The sequence below is a fragment of the Pinus tabuliformis genome, chromosome 7, assembly GCF_031772625.1.
Source record: "Pinus tabuliformis cultivar Carrire ecotype Pingquan chromosome 7, CPIR1, whole genome shotgun sequence".
Taxonomy (NCBI): Eukaryota; Viridiplantae; Streptophyta; class Pinopsida; order Pinales; family Pinaceae; genus Pinus; species Pinus tabuliformis.
In genome coordinates this window covers 1,654,726,880-1,654,743,893 of record NC_142293.1, presented here as the reverse complement: position 1 = coordinate 1,654,743,893, position 17,014 = coordinate 1,654,726,880, and the positions used below count along the sequence as shown (strand labels likewise).

Below are 17,014 nucleotides of genomic sequence, written 5' to 3'. Positions count from 1 at the left end.
TTGAGTCAAGCAATGGTTCAGCCTACCAAGATGTTTTGGAAGGCGGCAAAGCATGTATTGAGATACCTCAGAGGCACATCTTAGTATGGATTATGGTATAGACAAACAGAGGGAGTGAAGCTACAGGGCTTCACTGATGCAGATTGGGCAGGGAGTCCATCAGATCGGAAGAGCACATCAGGAGGGATTTTCAACCTTGGGTCAGTGGCAGTTTCTTGGTACAGTAGGAAACAGAGGTCGGTTGCACTTAGCTCGGCAGAGGAAAAATACATGGCTGCAAGTCAGGCAGCATGTGAGGCCATCTGGATGCGGAAAATCCTAGTTGGTTTGTTTGATCAGAGGATGGATCCAACTATGATCTATTATGATAATCAGAGTTGTATCAAACTCTTTGAGAATCCAATATTTCATGATAGGTCCAAGCACATCGACATCTGGTATCATCATCTTAGAGACTGTGTAGCGAGGAGGATCATGTTGCTACAGTGTATTTCGAAAGAGGAGCAAGACGTTGACATTTTGACAAAGGCATTGTCAAAGTGTAAATTTGAGTTCCATAGAGATAGGATCAAGGTGGCAGATAATCCCTTTCTTGTTGAGAGGGAGTGTTGAAAATAACAACAACAAATGCTAAAAATAACATTCAATATATTTCAATTTTAATTTGTCCTTGAATTAAAATTGAGAATTAAAATTCGAATTTAGTCTCACCAGCTACTTGAAAAATAATTAATTAATTCATCTTGAGTTAATTAGTTGGAGAAATTCAAGCTAGAAGTCTTTGTGAAGTCATGCAACAATTATCCCTTAAATTAAGGAAGTTATCCCTTAATTAAGGAGATAAGGATGAGTTGTATTTGAGTTGTAATTAGTTAGCTCAGTTAACTGATTTAAGTCCAGTTAAATTAGTTCCAAACAGTTTAAGGAACTAATTGTGAATTCAGTCAGTTAATGCGTGCATGCATGCAACTAGTGTACCCCAAATAACTGAGGATTCTCTCATAAATAACTCATGTATGTCAGTTTAGACAAAGACCTAGTTAAGATTAAATACAGGGACATTGTACTATCAGTTGGAGGAATTTTCCTATAAAGGAAACTCATCCATGCAGAAGGAACAAGGTTCCTTGAGGATTGCGCAGTTTTACAGTGTGTGAGATCAATGTTACACTTGGTAACAGTAGGATCACCTAGGAGAAATAGCACAAGGAAACAGGAGGCTTGGAGGGCAGAGGAGAAAGTTTTTGATAAGCCTTGTTTTCCTATGAGCATCCAGGAGGATTGTATTGAGATCTGGTTAGCTATGGGAGCTAAAGCTTTGTGTAATCTTGATGTATTTCCACCTTGTATGATAATATAGATAGCGGGTTTTTTAGCAGAAGCTTTCCCCAGAGTATTCTTCTATGTTTCATGTGTATTGATTCTTCTTCTCTGTTATATGTGTTCTGCTTGATCTTGCTCAAATCGATTAAGCTTCCGCAAGTTTGATTGTAGAAGTAGATTAAGTATTTTTCTTTAGTTATATTGCATAATCAGGTTAATCTACAGTGAGAATTTCTACATGACACATGTATCCAATGCAAACCTGTAACACAACTTGTAAAATACATGTTTTTTACAAGGCCAAACATGACCCAAGCAAACTCCATACTTGCTAAGAGTTTATAACACATTCATGGTGAAGTTTACATCAAACTCATAATAGAAACCAATACCCCGACTATCAACTAAAAGGCCAAAAATATCACTATATTGCATTCATAAGTGATGGCAAACACTTCATCACTTTTACAAACAATACACAACATGTAATTTACAAAATGTGTCCATTCTAAACAAAAAATAAAATTGAATGCCACCATGTCTCACTCAACAAGGTGAATGGGTCTTTTTCTTATAGCTGATTTTCTTGTTGAACAACTCCATTGACTGGTTTCTACACATGAACTTTTTCCTTCTTGAGACACTGCTTTGGATGGAGCCTCCAACATGTGGCTCTTTGATGCCCACCTTTGTTGCAAAATTTGTAAAAGTTCTTCTTCTACCATACTTTCCTAGCCTTCTTACTTCCTTGATGTAGAGAAGGGTCTTCATGTCTTGTCCTCTTTCTTGTTGTCATTCTTTTCTGACACTTGGCAGCAACATGGTTATACAAGCCACAAAATAACATGGTTTCTTATGCCACAAATTCTAATTATAATTATCAATATGCTTGTAATTGAAAGGAACAATAGAATATAGAGACCTTTAAAACCTTGCTTGGTTATTTCTGGTGCAAGCTTGACGATGAGAGCTTGCCTTAGCTCTTCCTCTACAATGCTCACTATCACTGGAAGGCTGGGATGTGCTCTCAACATCCTCTTTCTTTGATGGCTTCGAAAATGGCTTGGAAGCTTCAACTACCTTCAAACATTCTCCTTTAATGTACCCCATCTTGGTGAGGAGACTCATGTAGTTTCTCGAAAGACGTATCTTAATGCTTCAAATAGAAATGACATCACACGAAAATGAAACTAAAGAACTATCAACATTGCTTACCTCAACTATTGATTATGAAGCTAGTGATGATGGTTTCGTTAAGCCTTCATTGCACTTCAACTTTTCCAAGGCCTCTTTCGTGGCTCATAATTGAAGCTGCAATCTTTGCTTCTCCTCTTTTGCTTCTTGTAAAAATCTCCTCAATTCAACATTCTATGCTTGAAGGCTCTAGTTGATCTCTTCATTTGAATGGTGAGAGGAAGAGAAGAAGATGAATAATCACCCAAAGATTGAGATGGAGCATCGCCCTCTACTCTCTCTTTCTCCTGTTCTTCTTTTTCCATTTTCTCCTCGTAGTATGCAAATAATATATCTACCATGTTTGCCATTCTATAGAATTCCTCAGAGAGACCTTTATTCTTCTCCATTTTCTTTCTTGTTGCACATTCAATATATGGTTATCATTCACACTCACAATTCACATCAACAATAAGACCGCTATGATACCACTTGATCAAGGAAATTTTGTGAATTCTTTCAAATAAAAATTCCCATGACATAGGACCTTTTACTGACACTTATATTTTCTTCTAAAATCATGAGCAATGTATATTCTAAAAAGTTTCAACAAACCATCAACATGAAGCAAGAAGCAATAATCATGAACAACCGTAAACACATGATACGGTAATAGAGTTCACCCAATGTGGGCTATGTCTCTAGGCTCGTTGTCAAGAGTGGGGAGGCCTCGTCATTAGTTTTTGCAAGAAGATGATGAGTACATGGTGCAATCTTTGTCAATACAAGGAAGAACTCGCTTAACTAGAGTGACATGCCTCTCCTAGGAGATGTTCTTCTATAAGAACTCTCACTCATAAAACCTCTCCTTCAGCATTACAAAATGACAATATCTCACATAAAGTGGCATACAATGATCCTCCAACAAAGTGGCATACATGGATCCCAAATGAAAATCACCATCTAAGCAAAAATCAAAAGGACATGGCAACAATGGCAAAAAATCGTGAAATTAGACTGTAAACTCGACCCCTTTCTAACCCAGTCAAATCGGGGCTCTCCAAGTATCTCAAAGATTTTCCTCTGAGGGTTGAATGAAAATCGACAACTCAAATGAAGAAATTGATCACGCCATCACGTTCCTTGCAAAAAATCGAGTCAGATGTGTATAAAATTGGCCTCATTATGAAACTGTCAATTTTGGGCCTTAAGGGAATCTTTTAGATTCCATGCGGATCCCTATGCCAAGGTTCCACCCTCAACATTCTACTTCTGGAAAATCCATTACTCAGATTAGAAAATCGATCACGCCATCAGAATCCTGGCAAAATTTTGGTTAATCTAAGTATAAACTTGGCATAATTTTGACTTCAAAGGAATCTCCAAGATTCCACCAAAATTCATTGCGTCAGGGTTCCGCCTCCTGAAACTGTGTCATGGTTCCAACCTGTCAAAGTTCCAATGTTGTTAGGTTATGCGCTGCCTATGTTCGTGGTTCCTCCATTCTTGCCCGACACACAAAATGGATTAGGGTTTATATTAAATTCTTTTAGCAAAATTTTCAAAGGCCCTAGTTGAACACGACAACTGCAGGACATTATAATAAGTTTGTTGAGATAGGTCTTGGGGTCAACCTCGTGGGCCTCCCCATTTTGACTTACAACAATACAAACCAATCATATATAATAACATTTGTTTACCACTTAAAATTAAACTGTTAATCAAACTATAGATTGTCAAATGTCTTATGTCTTCTCTACCCATGGCAAAATCATTAGCACATTATATGATCACCCTACTATATATGGGTTTTATTTTTAGATAAAATATAGTATAACTCCACCATATGTATTAGTTGGTTCATGCCATTGTTTATGGGTTTTGTTTTTAAATAAAATATGGTATAACCCCGCCATATATATTAGTTGGTTCATGCCATTGGAACCATATATGGTTATAACTTTTTGGTTTAATAGGGTTTTACCATATTGTTACAAATTAAATGCATTTGACCATTTTTTAGATTCTATATATATGATTTTTTTTTTTTGGGTTTTATAGGGTATATTTTTTCTTTGAAATTTGTTTTAATATATATATTTTTCTTTTGTCTTTTTCAGGGATAAGCTAATATTGGAGTGCCACGAGTTACTAGCCAACTGGCTAATCAACTACCACATAAGCCTAGCGGGTCCCATTTTCCTGTATAATTTGCAACTTTTGATGGTGATGAGTTGGTCAAACTGACTCAGTTTTGAGTGTTTTCTGTGTCACTCGAATCATAACGATAAACACTACAACTTAATGCCAATGTTGCTAAGATTTAGGAATTTTGAAATTAAGCCTTTAGGGATCTTCCTGGATCAGGGCACAAAGAGGTGGCATGTATTGACATGCATAGTCATATAACACCATTGCCATCTTGCGAAACACAATTTGGGACAAATCAACCAATAATGCAGGTGGGAAGTAACAATGCTACTCATCTACCATTTGTTTTTTGTTCAAATTGTTTTGATTCAGGATGACATGATGTGAAAACAAATAATTTCTCATAGAAATGTTCGACACAACTTCTTCATTGAAAAATAATGAGAACACTTATGTAGAAGAACCTTTGAGGCTTTGGGGTAATATTAATAGTTATATTAACACAATAGTGCCTGGGCTCACTTCAAACCCTCTTTGTGAAAGCATTGCCTCTTGGTCGACAACAATTACAATCAATGGAATAGAAGCCCAAGAGAACGGTGGAGGGAACAAGCTTCATCATTTAAAGCACTACAACATATACTTTGAATAAGGCCACTGAAAGTTCGTTCGAACAATGCCAACATGCTAATCTCATCTACATATCATAATTTGAATCAACCAGGCATGCTTGGATCGACGACAAGTTGTAGAAGGCACACTAGTTGGTTGGGTCCTGCACCAGTCGACTGCCGCATAGAGAATGAAAAGGGTGCCAATCCCTAACCAAATTCAAAGCACAACTTTTACTTGGTGAAATATAGAATGCTCTGATCCCCCCAACTATGTGATGTCAAGGTGGGACCTGCAAGTCCAGCCGCCAAAGAAATTTTGTGTGGAGAGAATATGACAGGGAGAATGACCTGTAAGTGTCTGTGGCATGGGTATCGATGTAAGTTGCTGTTATGAAATCTTCAAATCCAACATAACTTTTGTCTGTGAATATATCACAAATTCTCATATCCTGTTGATACTATCAACATTTTATAGAGAGCCATGTTCATACAATGGGTCTCATAATCACATAGAGTTGGCACAAAGCATTAAAATCAAAGTTACAATCACATGCTAGGTAAGATATGCTCTGTGTCTTTCTCCAACATTAATAAATTGTAGGTCCAATTCGCTTTGTTTTGCAACTTTTAATGCCAAATGACTATCATCTATACCAAGATCTCCATAACATGATTTTTCAAAACTCCCTATTAGCATTTAATGGATATACTATCGCATCGGGGTTTAGAGCCTTGATGTGACGACACTCCTTATGTAACATCTAGAAAAACTCAAAACTTAATAAACTTTGCAAATTGACAAAATTTTTAAAATTTTTATTATAATATATCAATTAATACAATAACAACATCCCTATATGTCACGTAGTACCATAATAATAATTTACTTTAATCTAAAATTATAATTTTAATAGAAATTGTAACATAAATTTCAATAATATAATTATAAAAATTCAAATTCATAAAACAATATATATTTTTAATATATTTTAAAAAATATATATATCAAATAAATCCTTAAGAAATATAAATAAAATAAATTCATATCATCTCAATAAAATAAAAAAACACAAAACAGTTTTAGAATTTGAAAATTTTATTTTATTTTCATTAAATTGATATAATTTATAGAAATTACGATCCATATTACAATCCAATTACATTATCTTAATCTATACAATTCTATTAAATCTAAATATATTTTTGATTTTATATTAAAATAATCCATTTTAGAAATTACGATCCATATTACAATCCAATTACATTATCTTAATCTATACAATTCTATTAAATCTAAATATATTTTTGAGAAAAATTATATTAAAATAATCCATTTCACAAAAACCCTAATTCATAGAAAGTTTAGCAACACAGAGGCAGAGAAAACTAACACAAATGGAAATCAACACGCTACCATCCGCAAATTAATAATTATATTTTTAATATGAATAAAGCTATTTTAATTAGGAATGAGTGAAGTTTCGGTGTTTTGGCGCAAGAGCATTCTGAGGTGTCAGGGGAATCTTCCACATCACAACTGAATTGACGTCATTTCATAGGAAAACGTAAGAAATTCATCGATAAGGAAGGACGGAGCAGAAGTTGAGTATGATTGAGTAGATAAGGACATCCGACTCCCAAAAAATCGTTGGGATTTTCTGAGATCAAGGGGATCTTCTCCGCTATATATTCTCCGCTATTTTCTGAGATCGGGGAAGGGGCCGACTGTATTCTCTTCGTTTATGTGTTTGGAAGGCTTAATTGGGCTCCTGGAATTAAATTGTTTTACAGTCGAGGTGTGTGTTGGGAATCATGGTGAAGGTGGAAGTGACCATGGAGGTTGGAGCCGATGGAGTTGCCATAATCAAGATGACCAATCCGCCGGTCAATGCTCTGGCAGTAACAGGTAAGGGCTCGGAATGATTTTTCACAAAAATGAAAATAGAAATCATAGGATCTGAGCTGAAACTGAAATTTTTATGTATTTGAGGGTTTTAACGATGCTTGTTGTAAGGATCAGATGTTTGTTTTCATGATGTTTTAAGTTTAAAAGGGTTTTAATTGCTGTTTTTTTAGTATTAATTATTACATATTTTATGCTATTTTCGTTTTCATTCTAGTAAAAGCTAGGTTTAATCGTCAAATCTACTGGAAACTTGTTTGTGAGATAAAATGTTGATTTTCTGATAGAAAAGATAAATTATTTGGTGTCGAATTCAGATTGGTATAAAGAGGTCTGCAGATTCTGGAAACTTCATTTTGAAAATCCTAGCACGATCCGGGAGAGGGATAATTTTAAGGAAAGAAAATTAACTTATTTTATTTAAATTTGGCTTAGAAGTTTTTACAACTCTACATAAATTTTAAAATGACAATTATGGAAATTTGGCACAATATTTTTGAAGTTACCAGACTTGACTCTGAGAATGGCTTGGCCAAAGCCCAACAGTTTGGAAATTAAATTGTCAAAGCGATCAATCTCGACTTCGAGTACGAATTGTAAATGCCCAATATCAAGAGTTAATTCGAACTCGGGAAAAACTTGTAAATTGATTTGGGAAAGTAAAAGATACACTAAATTTACTTTTTCTGGGCAGGGGTAAACACTTTTTTATGGTCTGTTGGGAGCTATAAATCCCAACTTCATCCCATAAAGGCTCTATTAATGCGGGTGTTATCAATCTTCGCCGATTCATACACATGAGTGGTGCTCTATTCCAGCTGCGGTTTGAACCTGGGTTGTTATTGTGGTGGCTCCCCTGTCTCGACCTCTAGACCATAGCTCAACAAAGGAATAAATACGTTCGGGGGAGAAAATATGTTTTTGATTAATACAAGTATTTATGACAGTTATAAAACGTGAATATTAAAGATAACTCATTTTAGATTTTATATATACACACACATACTTGAAATGCTATGGATTTTCGATAGGTGACACAGGTTTGTTGGTTGGCTGCTGTCGAATTAGGTTAGAAAAACAAACACAACGAGTGTCTTTTTGGGTTCTCTCTGTCTTTTATATAGAGATGGCAAAGTCTGAAACATCACTTGAAAGTCGGAACTTATTGAATCAGTTTGACTCGCCTTTGACCTTGAGTCTGAATATATGATTCGGGTTCAAGTTAGATTTGGTTTCCTCAAAGAACAGAGTCGAACTTGGAAATTTGACTTTGACGAATTAGAATAGTCTGGCGACATTCTTTAAATTTCTCATGCTTCTTTGTTTTTCTGAAGAAGCTGCTTTTTGGCCAAACTAGCATTACATTGTAGAAGTTGTATTGAATTCTCACTTTTTGTGGCAAATTTTGGATAAAGAGGGGGCAAAGCTTAAGTAATCGAGGAGTCTACTCTTGTCAGAGTCATCTTCATTTTTATGGATGCTTACTTGATCTAATCCTGAGATTGAGCTGCAAGTTAATGAAAACTATCAGCTTTTAAAGAATCTTTAGAAGGAGGTGTTAAAAAAAATATGGGACCCTGAAGTCTTGTTAATGAGAAAAGAGAGTACAAAAATAAAATCAGGTCAGCCTGATGACACCTTCGCATACAGAGATGTGATTTTGAGATTAAAGATTATGAGCATAGTTAGAAAAATGAGAACTATCTCGGACATTCTTTGTTGTGAAAATGAGTAATGAAATATGCTGATAAGCCTATGGAAAGAAAGGATATTCAAGTCTTGCAATAAAAGCATAGTTGATTACGAGAAATACATAATGTGGAATGCATAGCGTAAAAGCTATAGTGATATCTAGAACAAATACATATTACTAATTGGTTGAACCCTTAATTGTGATAATTAATTTCAAGAAAGAGCTCTTTCCATTAGGGAATCTCGTAATGCAGATTCTAGATTGTAGATTAGCATTAACAGGATCATCATAACATAGAACCATTCATCGTTGTAATAAATTTCAAGAACAAACTTTATCGGTGAACCTTGCACATCCCAATTCCAAATCATAGGTCAACCTTACCAAATTCATCATATTACTGTCCAGTAAGTAGTTGACTACGTCATAATTTTATGTTCATTGAAAAAGAAGGCTTAATGACATACGCATTTGTGTGTTGATATCTTGGTGTAAGTAATGGATTAGCATATGTGTTATCATTTAACTTAATATCTGTAGTAACCATTCAATTGGTTTTATTTACAGTTCTTGCAGGCCTGAAAGAAAAATATGACGAAGCAATGAGGAGAAATGATGTGAAGGCCATTGTTGTCACTGGTATGCATGTTTTGAAGTTGTCGGTTGCAATCTAATTTTGAAGGATTGTTTGATTATAATAGTGATAGTGATACGAATGCAGTTTGCAGAAGGGATGGAAACTGTACTAAATGTTCAATGGTGTTATAAATCTTTGTATATATTCATATATATAGAGAGAGATGTAAATGCTTCTGTTCAAAAATCGAGATGATTTCATGTCTCTGTCTCTGTTTTGGCATTGTTAGGCAATGGAGGCAAATTCTCAGGTGGTTTTGACATCAACGTTCTCCAGGAAGTACAACGGACTGGTATGCCTAACTAAGTTTTCATACAAAATTGAAATTCTGTTGCAGATTGTTTCAAAGGTTTCCATGTTTGCTCATATTCAATTCTCTGTAACTGTGTATCTAGCAGGGAACTTGTCGCATTTGGGTAGAGTTTCTGTTGATCTTATGATCAATACTATTGAAGGTAGGCGTTTGTTATATATGTTTCTTTTTTTTGTTTTCACTAAAGTTGCAAGTTGTCAGTGATATGTATGGCTGAAGTGGGGGTACTGTATCTCGGGAATGTTAGCTATTAACAAATCCACAAATAATGTATAAGATAGAGGAATGTTGCTTTTACTTTGATTTGTCATTTCAAAAAACATTACCAATTCTTGTAAGAGGCATTTTGCTGGATCGTTATTTTTCATATGTTATTTGAATACTATAAAGCGAAACATTATCATACCCTTGACATTTTGAGCTTTTCTAGGAATGTGCCAAAATATGGATACCTAGGCTTATTGTAATGTATAGTTGGATTTGATGGTACAGTTAAAAGTAGCATTCTTATAGCATAGTTAGGAACTCCTCAATGTATTGGTAAAGGATTCTACTTGTTTTCCTGTATTGTAATACTTAGCTGGATATGTTGATATTGTTAGCTTAAAAAAGTTAAGATTTTGATGGATGTTTAGGCACCCCTGAAAGTTTGGAAAAGGATTCTATGTGTTTTTAGGATGGAACCTTTTTCTGACTCTGACCTTTTTGGCCTTAACTTTTTTGGTGCTGTTGTAGAGGCTAAGAAACCTTCCGTAGCTGCTATTCAAGGGCTTGCGCTTGGTGGTGGATTAGAATTAGCAATGGTATGTGGCAATGCTTGTCCATCTCTTGTAATTTTATGTTTTGTAAGGGGAAATTTGGGAACTTACATGTTTTGAGTTATGATGGATTTATTTAATTTACGCAGTCTTGTCATGCTCGTATTTCAACCCCAAAAGCGCAGCTTGGGTTGCCAGAACTTCAACTTGGGATTATTCCAGGATTTGGAGGTAAGATTTCTCAATGTACATTTATCTGTGTCTCAGCAGGGCTGACTTCATACTGTGGTATAGCCAATTTTAATCTTACTATGATTTATCTGGAAAATAGGTAATGATTTGTTTCCAGTGCTGAAGAAAATCACAAGTGTTGTTGGAAATAGGAATTGTATCGACAATTTTTACACATTAAATTTGCAACCGTGCAATTAAGTTATCAACGATTGAGGTTTATCAGTTTCCTGTTTTGCCTTTTTCATTATTCTTTTTTTTTCCCATAAAATAAGAGGCAAGGACAACAGAGCCCCAGCAGCCGACTTCAAATCCAGTACCTAGATTATTTCACATTAGTGAAGTCTAATGAACATGTAGACTGCGTGTATTTATTTCATTCCAAGATGTACTGCATGGTCTTTAACAGCTGATTTGCCATCCTAGTTGTGTAGGAGCATTGGTAAATGAGAGAAGACCCTCAGCAAATTCCACTCCCAAAACTTTAGCACGTTGATAACTATTCTTAAGACTTAAAAGTATGTTTTTAAGCTGAACGACATCTTCTTGTACATGAGCACTCTGAATTTAACATATCAACTGATGTTGTTGCATTTACAATTCCTTACTAGTCCAGCTGGAGACAATAATTTTGACGTTGATCTCTTTGATATGTAATATAGGTATTGTAATTTTTATTTTGTTTAGTCAGGTTCGATGATTGTCTTGATATGCAGTGCACATCCAAGGTGCCTTGTCTTTAGCTAGAAACACTCTTCGATCTAGACTATACATTCTGTCAGTCGCTTATTTTTTCCTTGCAACCTGTAAGCAAGAATAGCTTACAGACAACTTTATTCCTTCTTTGCATCATTTCGTAAGGCATCCGTGTTGTTTTTCTGGCATGCCATGTTTGTTTATGCTATTTTCAATTCTTTAACTGGAATTTGAATATTCAGATCAGCTAATTGGATAATCATGTTTTGCAAAGGTACGCAGCGCCTTCCTCGTCTTGTAGGGCTTCAAAAGGCGGTTGAAATGATGCTGGTAAGTTCATATTCCTCTCTGAATTTTTTGTGTATGGATTGATCCATAATGCTTTCTTTAAGTTGATCCTGATTAATTTGACCCTAGTTTTCCTATATCTGCTGTATATGTTCAGATCCTTATCCCTGCATGGTTGGGTTCATTTTGAAGTCAATATAACTTTCTGACAAGTTTATGATATCTCTATTGCATGAGCTTGGAAAGTTGTAAAAGGTAGAACCGACCAAATGAAATAATATTGATGGATTTTGATGAAGTTAATGAACCATCTGCTGGAATATTTTGTTTGTTATGACCAGTTATCAAAATCGATCATGTCAGAGGAGGGGAGTAAACTAGGTTTAATTGACGCAATTGTATCTCCGGGAGAGTTGATGGCCACAGCACGAATGTGGGCTTTAGATATTGCAGAACGGCGGAGACCCTGGATAATTAGTCTAAAAAGGACCGATAAAATTGAGTCACTAGGGGAAGCACGTGAAATTCTGAAATTTGCAAGGGCTCAGGCAATAAAGACTGCCCCAAATCTGCCACATCCCCAACTCTGCTTAGATGTTATCGAGGAGGGTATTGTAGCAGGAGGCCTGGCAGGAGTTCTCAAGGTATGTATTTTGTTCACATGACGCAATTGAAATATGCAAATTCTTTATTACTTGGGATCATTGAGCAGCTATCTCTGATTGTAATTTTCGAATTCAGTTCATTGAAGGTTCTGTACTCGACGAATTTTTAATCTGTTGTATTATCTTACAATTCTCTCATAATGTGTGATAATTCTAAGGAAATCTTTTGTATGGTGTTGAAGGACACCTTCATTTGTTCAATTCTTGTATCTGGATCGAATTTTGATAAACAAACATAGGTCAATTACTTAACGAATCTTTTTCCTTTTTTTCTTTTATTACGTTTGTTAGATACCATATTAAAAGGATTAATTCTTTCATCCATTTCAAAATTTTGATAAACTATATATTTGATGTAGAATGTTTCTTGTTATATGTATATGCTATGTTTTTAATTTGGCAACCTTAAACTCATTTTAAGGTTTTCTACATGCTTGAGCTTAGGGAGATTTGCATTACAAGAACCGCTCAAAAGGATATGCCATTTTCATGTCTTTTTTTCGCTAGTGCAGGAAGAAAAGGGATTTTATGATATTGTTCTCTCAGACACTGCAAAAGGGCTGGTACACTTCTTCTTTGGCCAGCGAGCAACTACAAAGGTAATTGAATACTGTTGTGCTTGTGCAAAATATCTTTTGAGTCTCTTTAATGTGCCTTTTAGCAGAATGCAATGAAAAATCTGTTTCATACCATTGTAGGTTCCCGGAGTGACTGACTTAGGGCTAAAACCAAGACAAATTAAAAAAGTAGCAGTTCTTGGTGGAGGGTTAATGGGTTCAGGTATAGCTACATCTCTTGTTCTCAGTAATATTCCAGTCGTTCTGAAGGAGGTAAATGCTGGTTTTCTCCAGCAAGGTATCAATAGAATTTCAGGTATGCTTTTTTTGAACCTACCTTCTTTTCTGCTTGATTTTGATTTTTCCATTTCTATTGTCATTCATTCTCCCGCTTCATATTTCCTTACTGTCTGTTTTAATTTGCAATATTTCTTCTTCATTTTGTGCTCTATTGTCTAACATGTGACCAATTTTTGCGCTTATCGCAGCAAACCTGAAGAGTCGTGTAAAGAAAGGAAGCATGACACAAGAAAAATTTGAGAAGACTATGTCTCTGGTCACGGGAGTTGTAGATTATGCAGAATTCAGGAATGTCGATATGGTGATAGAGGTTAGCACATGCTACCAACTGTTTTATTCTATAGTTGTAGATTATGCAGAATCTAGTGATGTAGATATGGTGATAGAGGTTAGCACATGCTACTAGATGTTTTATTGCATTATATTTTATACATGTATAGAAGATTTGTATACGCCTATCCGTTTGGAAGGGAAATTTCTGATAAATTCTTATATTCTCTGGAAGGCTGTAATAGAGAAAATTTCCTTGAAGCAAGAAATATTTAGTGACCTGGAAAAGATTTGTCCTGCACACTGCATCTTAGCCTCTAATACATCTACGATTGATCTCAATCTCATTGGTGCAAAAACACATGTTCAAGACCGTATAGTAGGGGCACATTTTTTCAGGTGATTGTTCTGGTACTGTTACTAATTATCTATATTTATGGATGCGTATCCCATTGATGCCTGAGTTGACTGATTATTTCTACTAATTGTTTCAAATAATTGCTTGCAATCCAATCTCTAGTATTCTAACTTACTATTTTTGAAACAGTCCCGCGCATGTGATGCCACTCCTTGAAATTGTTCGAACAGAGAAAACTTCACCTCAGATTATTGTTGACCTTATAAATGTTGGAAAGAATATAAAGAAAGTCCCTATAGTGGTGGGAAATTGCACCGGCTTTGCTGTCAATCGAATGTTCTTTCCATACACTCAATCGGCTCATATGTTGGCAATTCTTGGTGTAGATATTTATAGAATAGACAAAGTCATCACAAGTTTTGGAATGCCAATGGGTCCATTGAGGTATCTTCTGAGAGCATGTGCTTGTGTGCATATCTAGAGTAAGAAATATTTTGGCAAAGTAAAAAGTTCTATGTCAATGAGAAAACAATGACCTGGGTATTTTAACCATATAGAGCAAATTGTTACTTGCACGGCAGAGTGATAAGGAATTCTTTTATTACCTGCAGATTGCAAGATCTTGTTGGATATGAAGTATCTATTGAGGTTGGCAAGCAATTTGTTACAGCCTTTGGAGATCGAACCTTCAAGACACCACTAACCGAACTTATGATAGAAAATAAATGAGCTGGTAAATGGCAATCTAATGGATAAATTTATCTTGGCATCATAGTGCATTTTAATTTTCTAATTTGTCAGTTTTCCTTGTAGACGAATATATTTGTAGTTTTGTTCCTGAAATTGAGCACTCTCCTCCTTTGGCCGCTGTTTTAAATTGCTTATTTACTTGGCAGGGGAAAAGAATGGTAAGGGCTACTATATATATGATGAGAAGAGGAGAGCTCGTCCAGCACCTGAGGTCAAAGAGATCGTCGAACAAGCAAGAAAAATTTCTAAAATAATGCCTGGTGGAAAGGTAGATTTGATATTTATTCATTGAGATTTTTTTGCTTCTACCATTTTCTTTTATCCCTTACCATGAAACCAAACCAAAATGGATCCAAATCAACATATATCCTTTACAATGAAACCAAATCAACATAGATCTAATGGTACTAAATGAACATAGATCCATCTTGACTCCAGATCTACCAAACGTGGAGAGGGATCAAATCTTCTAAGATGCAAAGCTCTTTTTAAGTGCAAAACTTAGCGAAAAATGTAATGTGGAATTAATAGGTTGAAGCTATGCTGAATATTAATGGAATTAATAGGTTGTATATAGAAAATACATTAAGGATTGTATATGTTTACCTTTAGTCTAATATCTTATGTTGGTTTCGACAAGATTAATTTGTAAGCACTTATTGGTATGACCAGGGGGAGGGGTAGGGGAAAAAAACTCAATAGAGTGGATAGTTTTTCTACTTTCTAACTTCTGATTTTTGTCGATGGGGATAGCCTATTGTTGTCACTGACCGGGAAATATTGGAGATGATATTCTTCCCGGTTGTGAATGAGACATGCCGGGTCCTGGATGAAGGGATTGCGATTAAAGCATCAGATCTTGATGTTTCATCTGTCCTAGGGATGGGCTTCCCTGCATACAGGTCTGTAAATCATCCTGGTGACTTATAATTTTAACATCATCCTTTATTTAGTTCACCATTCGTCGTTAACAGTTCATCTATGTGATTACCGTTCGTCTTGATTTGGTTGTTTGCAGAGGCGGGATAGTTTTTTGGGGAGATTCTGTTGGTGCAGGGCATATATACTCTAGTCTTAAGAAGTGGTCTGAATCCTATGGTGGACTTTTCAAACCATCTGCTTATTTGCAAGAACGAGCTGCAAGAGGCATTCCCTTGGTTAGTTCAGTTTAACACACTCTTCCTTTTTCCTCGCGGTTGTGTTTTTTTCGAAGGAATGTTGCATGAGATATAGGCTACTCCGTCCCATACGCTAGTTGACCTGTGTATATTTACAATTTCATTTTCACTTATTTTTTTCACTGTTAATTGCCACAATGCAGAGTGCACCAGTTGCTGCCAAAAATTTTGGATCGCGCCTGTAATATGTACATGCACGAGAGCATTTTATTATCAAAGCAGCAAAGTTGAAAAACATTTCGCACGAGAGTCTTGGCCAGTAATATAGTTACTTTTCCTAGGTGGGTTGAGTCTCTGAGCAAGGTCGAAGCTTATTTTGTGCCGGAGCGGACTGAAGGGGATTGAGAATTTTCTTAATAGATACATTCTCAGACTTTTATAGTTGTAGAAAGAGTTTTGAGATGCTCCCCATGGACATATCCAACTTTTTATCCAACTTTTAATCACATATGCACAAAAAAATATGGATATGATTAGCTTTTAATAAAGTGATATTTGGAAGCCCACGGGGCTTTGGATTGACGGTGAATGGGTGCGCTGTTAAGGCACTCCTTGCGATAGGTCACCGGTTCAATTCCCCGTGGGTGCTTAGTTTAGTCTTAACATAGAAAAAAAAAAATAAAGTGATATTTGGAGCTGAGAAAAGTTATAAAAAATGGATCTAATATTTTCTGTGAAGCTTTTTTTATTTCTTTTCTTATTTACTTATAAGGTTGATATGGTGTTGGGTACCATTTAGAGCCGGCGATCTCTTGCTTTACAATTTTTTTTAGCTTTTGAATAAATTTTAAGTTCCTTGTTATTATCGGATCAAATCAAACCGGTGTAATATGCAGTGTGTTGGAAATAACGCTTTCATGTAATGTGTGAGCTGTTATTGTGAGTTTCTAGTGTTGTGTTAATTTAGAAGTAATCACTTTCCTTAGAAGTAGTCAGTTTCCTATATGTGAGTTGTAATAGATGTGAGTTCTAATAGCTATTTAAATGTGTCGTTGTTAGTGATCTGGATATTATACAACAAGTGTGATTTGTGTTATGTGTTATGTGTTTAATTACTCTCTCTATTTTCTGACATGGTATAGGGCCTGGTATCGGGGCCTGTTCGGACCTGACTCCTTCACGGGACCTGACTCCTTCACGGGAGGGCCAGGAAGAT

At 35.6% G+C, this 17,014-nt stretch overlaps 1 protein-coding gene across 1 annotated transcript; it reads left to right on the top strand.

Annotated features, from left to right (window-relative positions):
* The first annotated feature begins 6,835 nt into the window (after positions 1–6,835).
* On the top strand, positions 6,836–16,536 carry LOC149254802 (peroxisomal fatty acid beta-oxidation multifunctional protein-like). Its single transcript, XM_089460227.1, is given in 18 exon segments — positions 6,836–7,167; positions 9,425–9,496; positions 9,724–9,786; positions 9,893–9,949; positions 10,543–10,610; positions 10,715–10,796; positions 11,767–11,822; positions 12,122–12,424; positions 12,958–13,044; positions 13,144–13,318; positions 13,491–13,612; positions 13,808–13,971; positions 14,120–14,374; positions 14,542–14,663; positions 14,827–14,948; positions 15,434–15,582; positions 15,699–15,837; positions 16,002–16,536. Coding segments are annotated over 18 exon segments (2,172 nt in total). The 5' UTR covers positions 6,836–7,073; the 3' UTR covers positions 16,044–16,536.
* Positions 16,537–17,014: the final 478 nt, after the last annotated feature.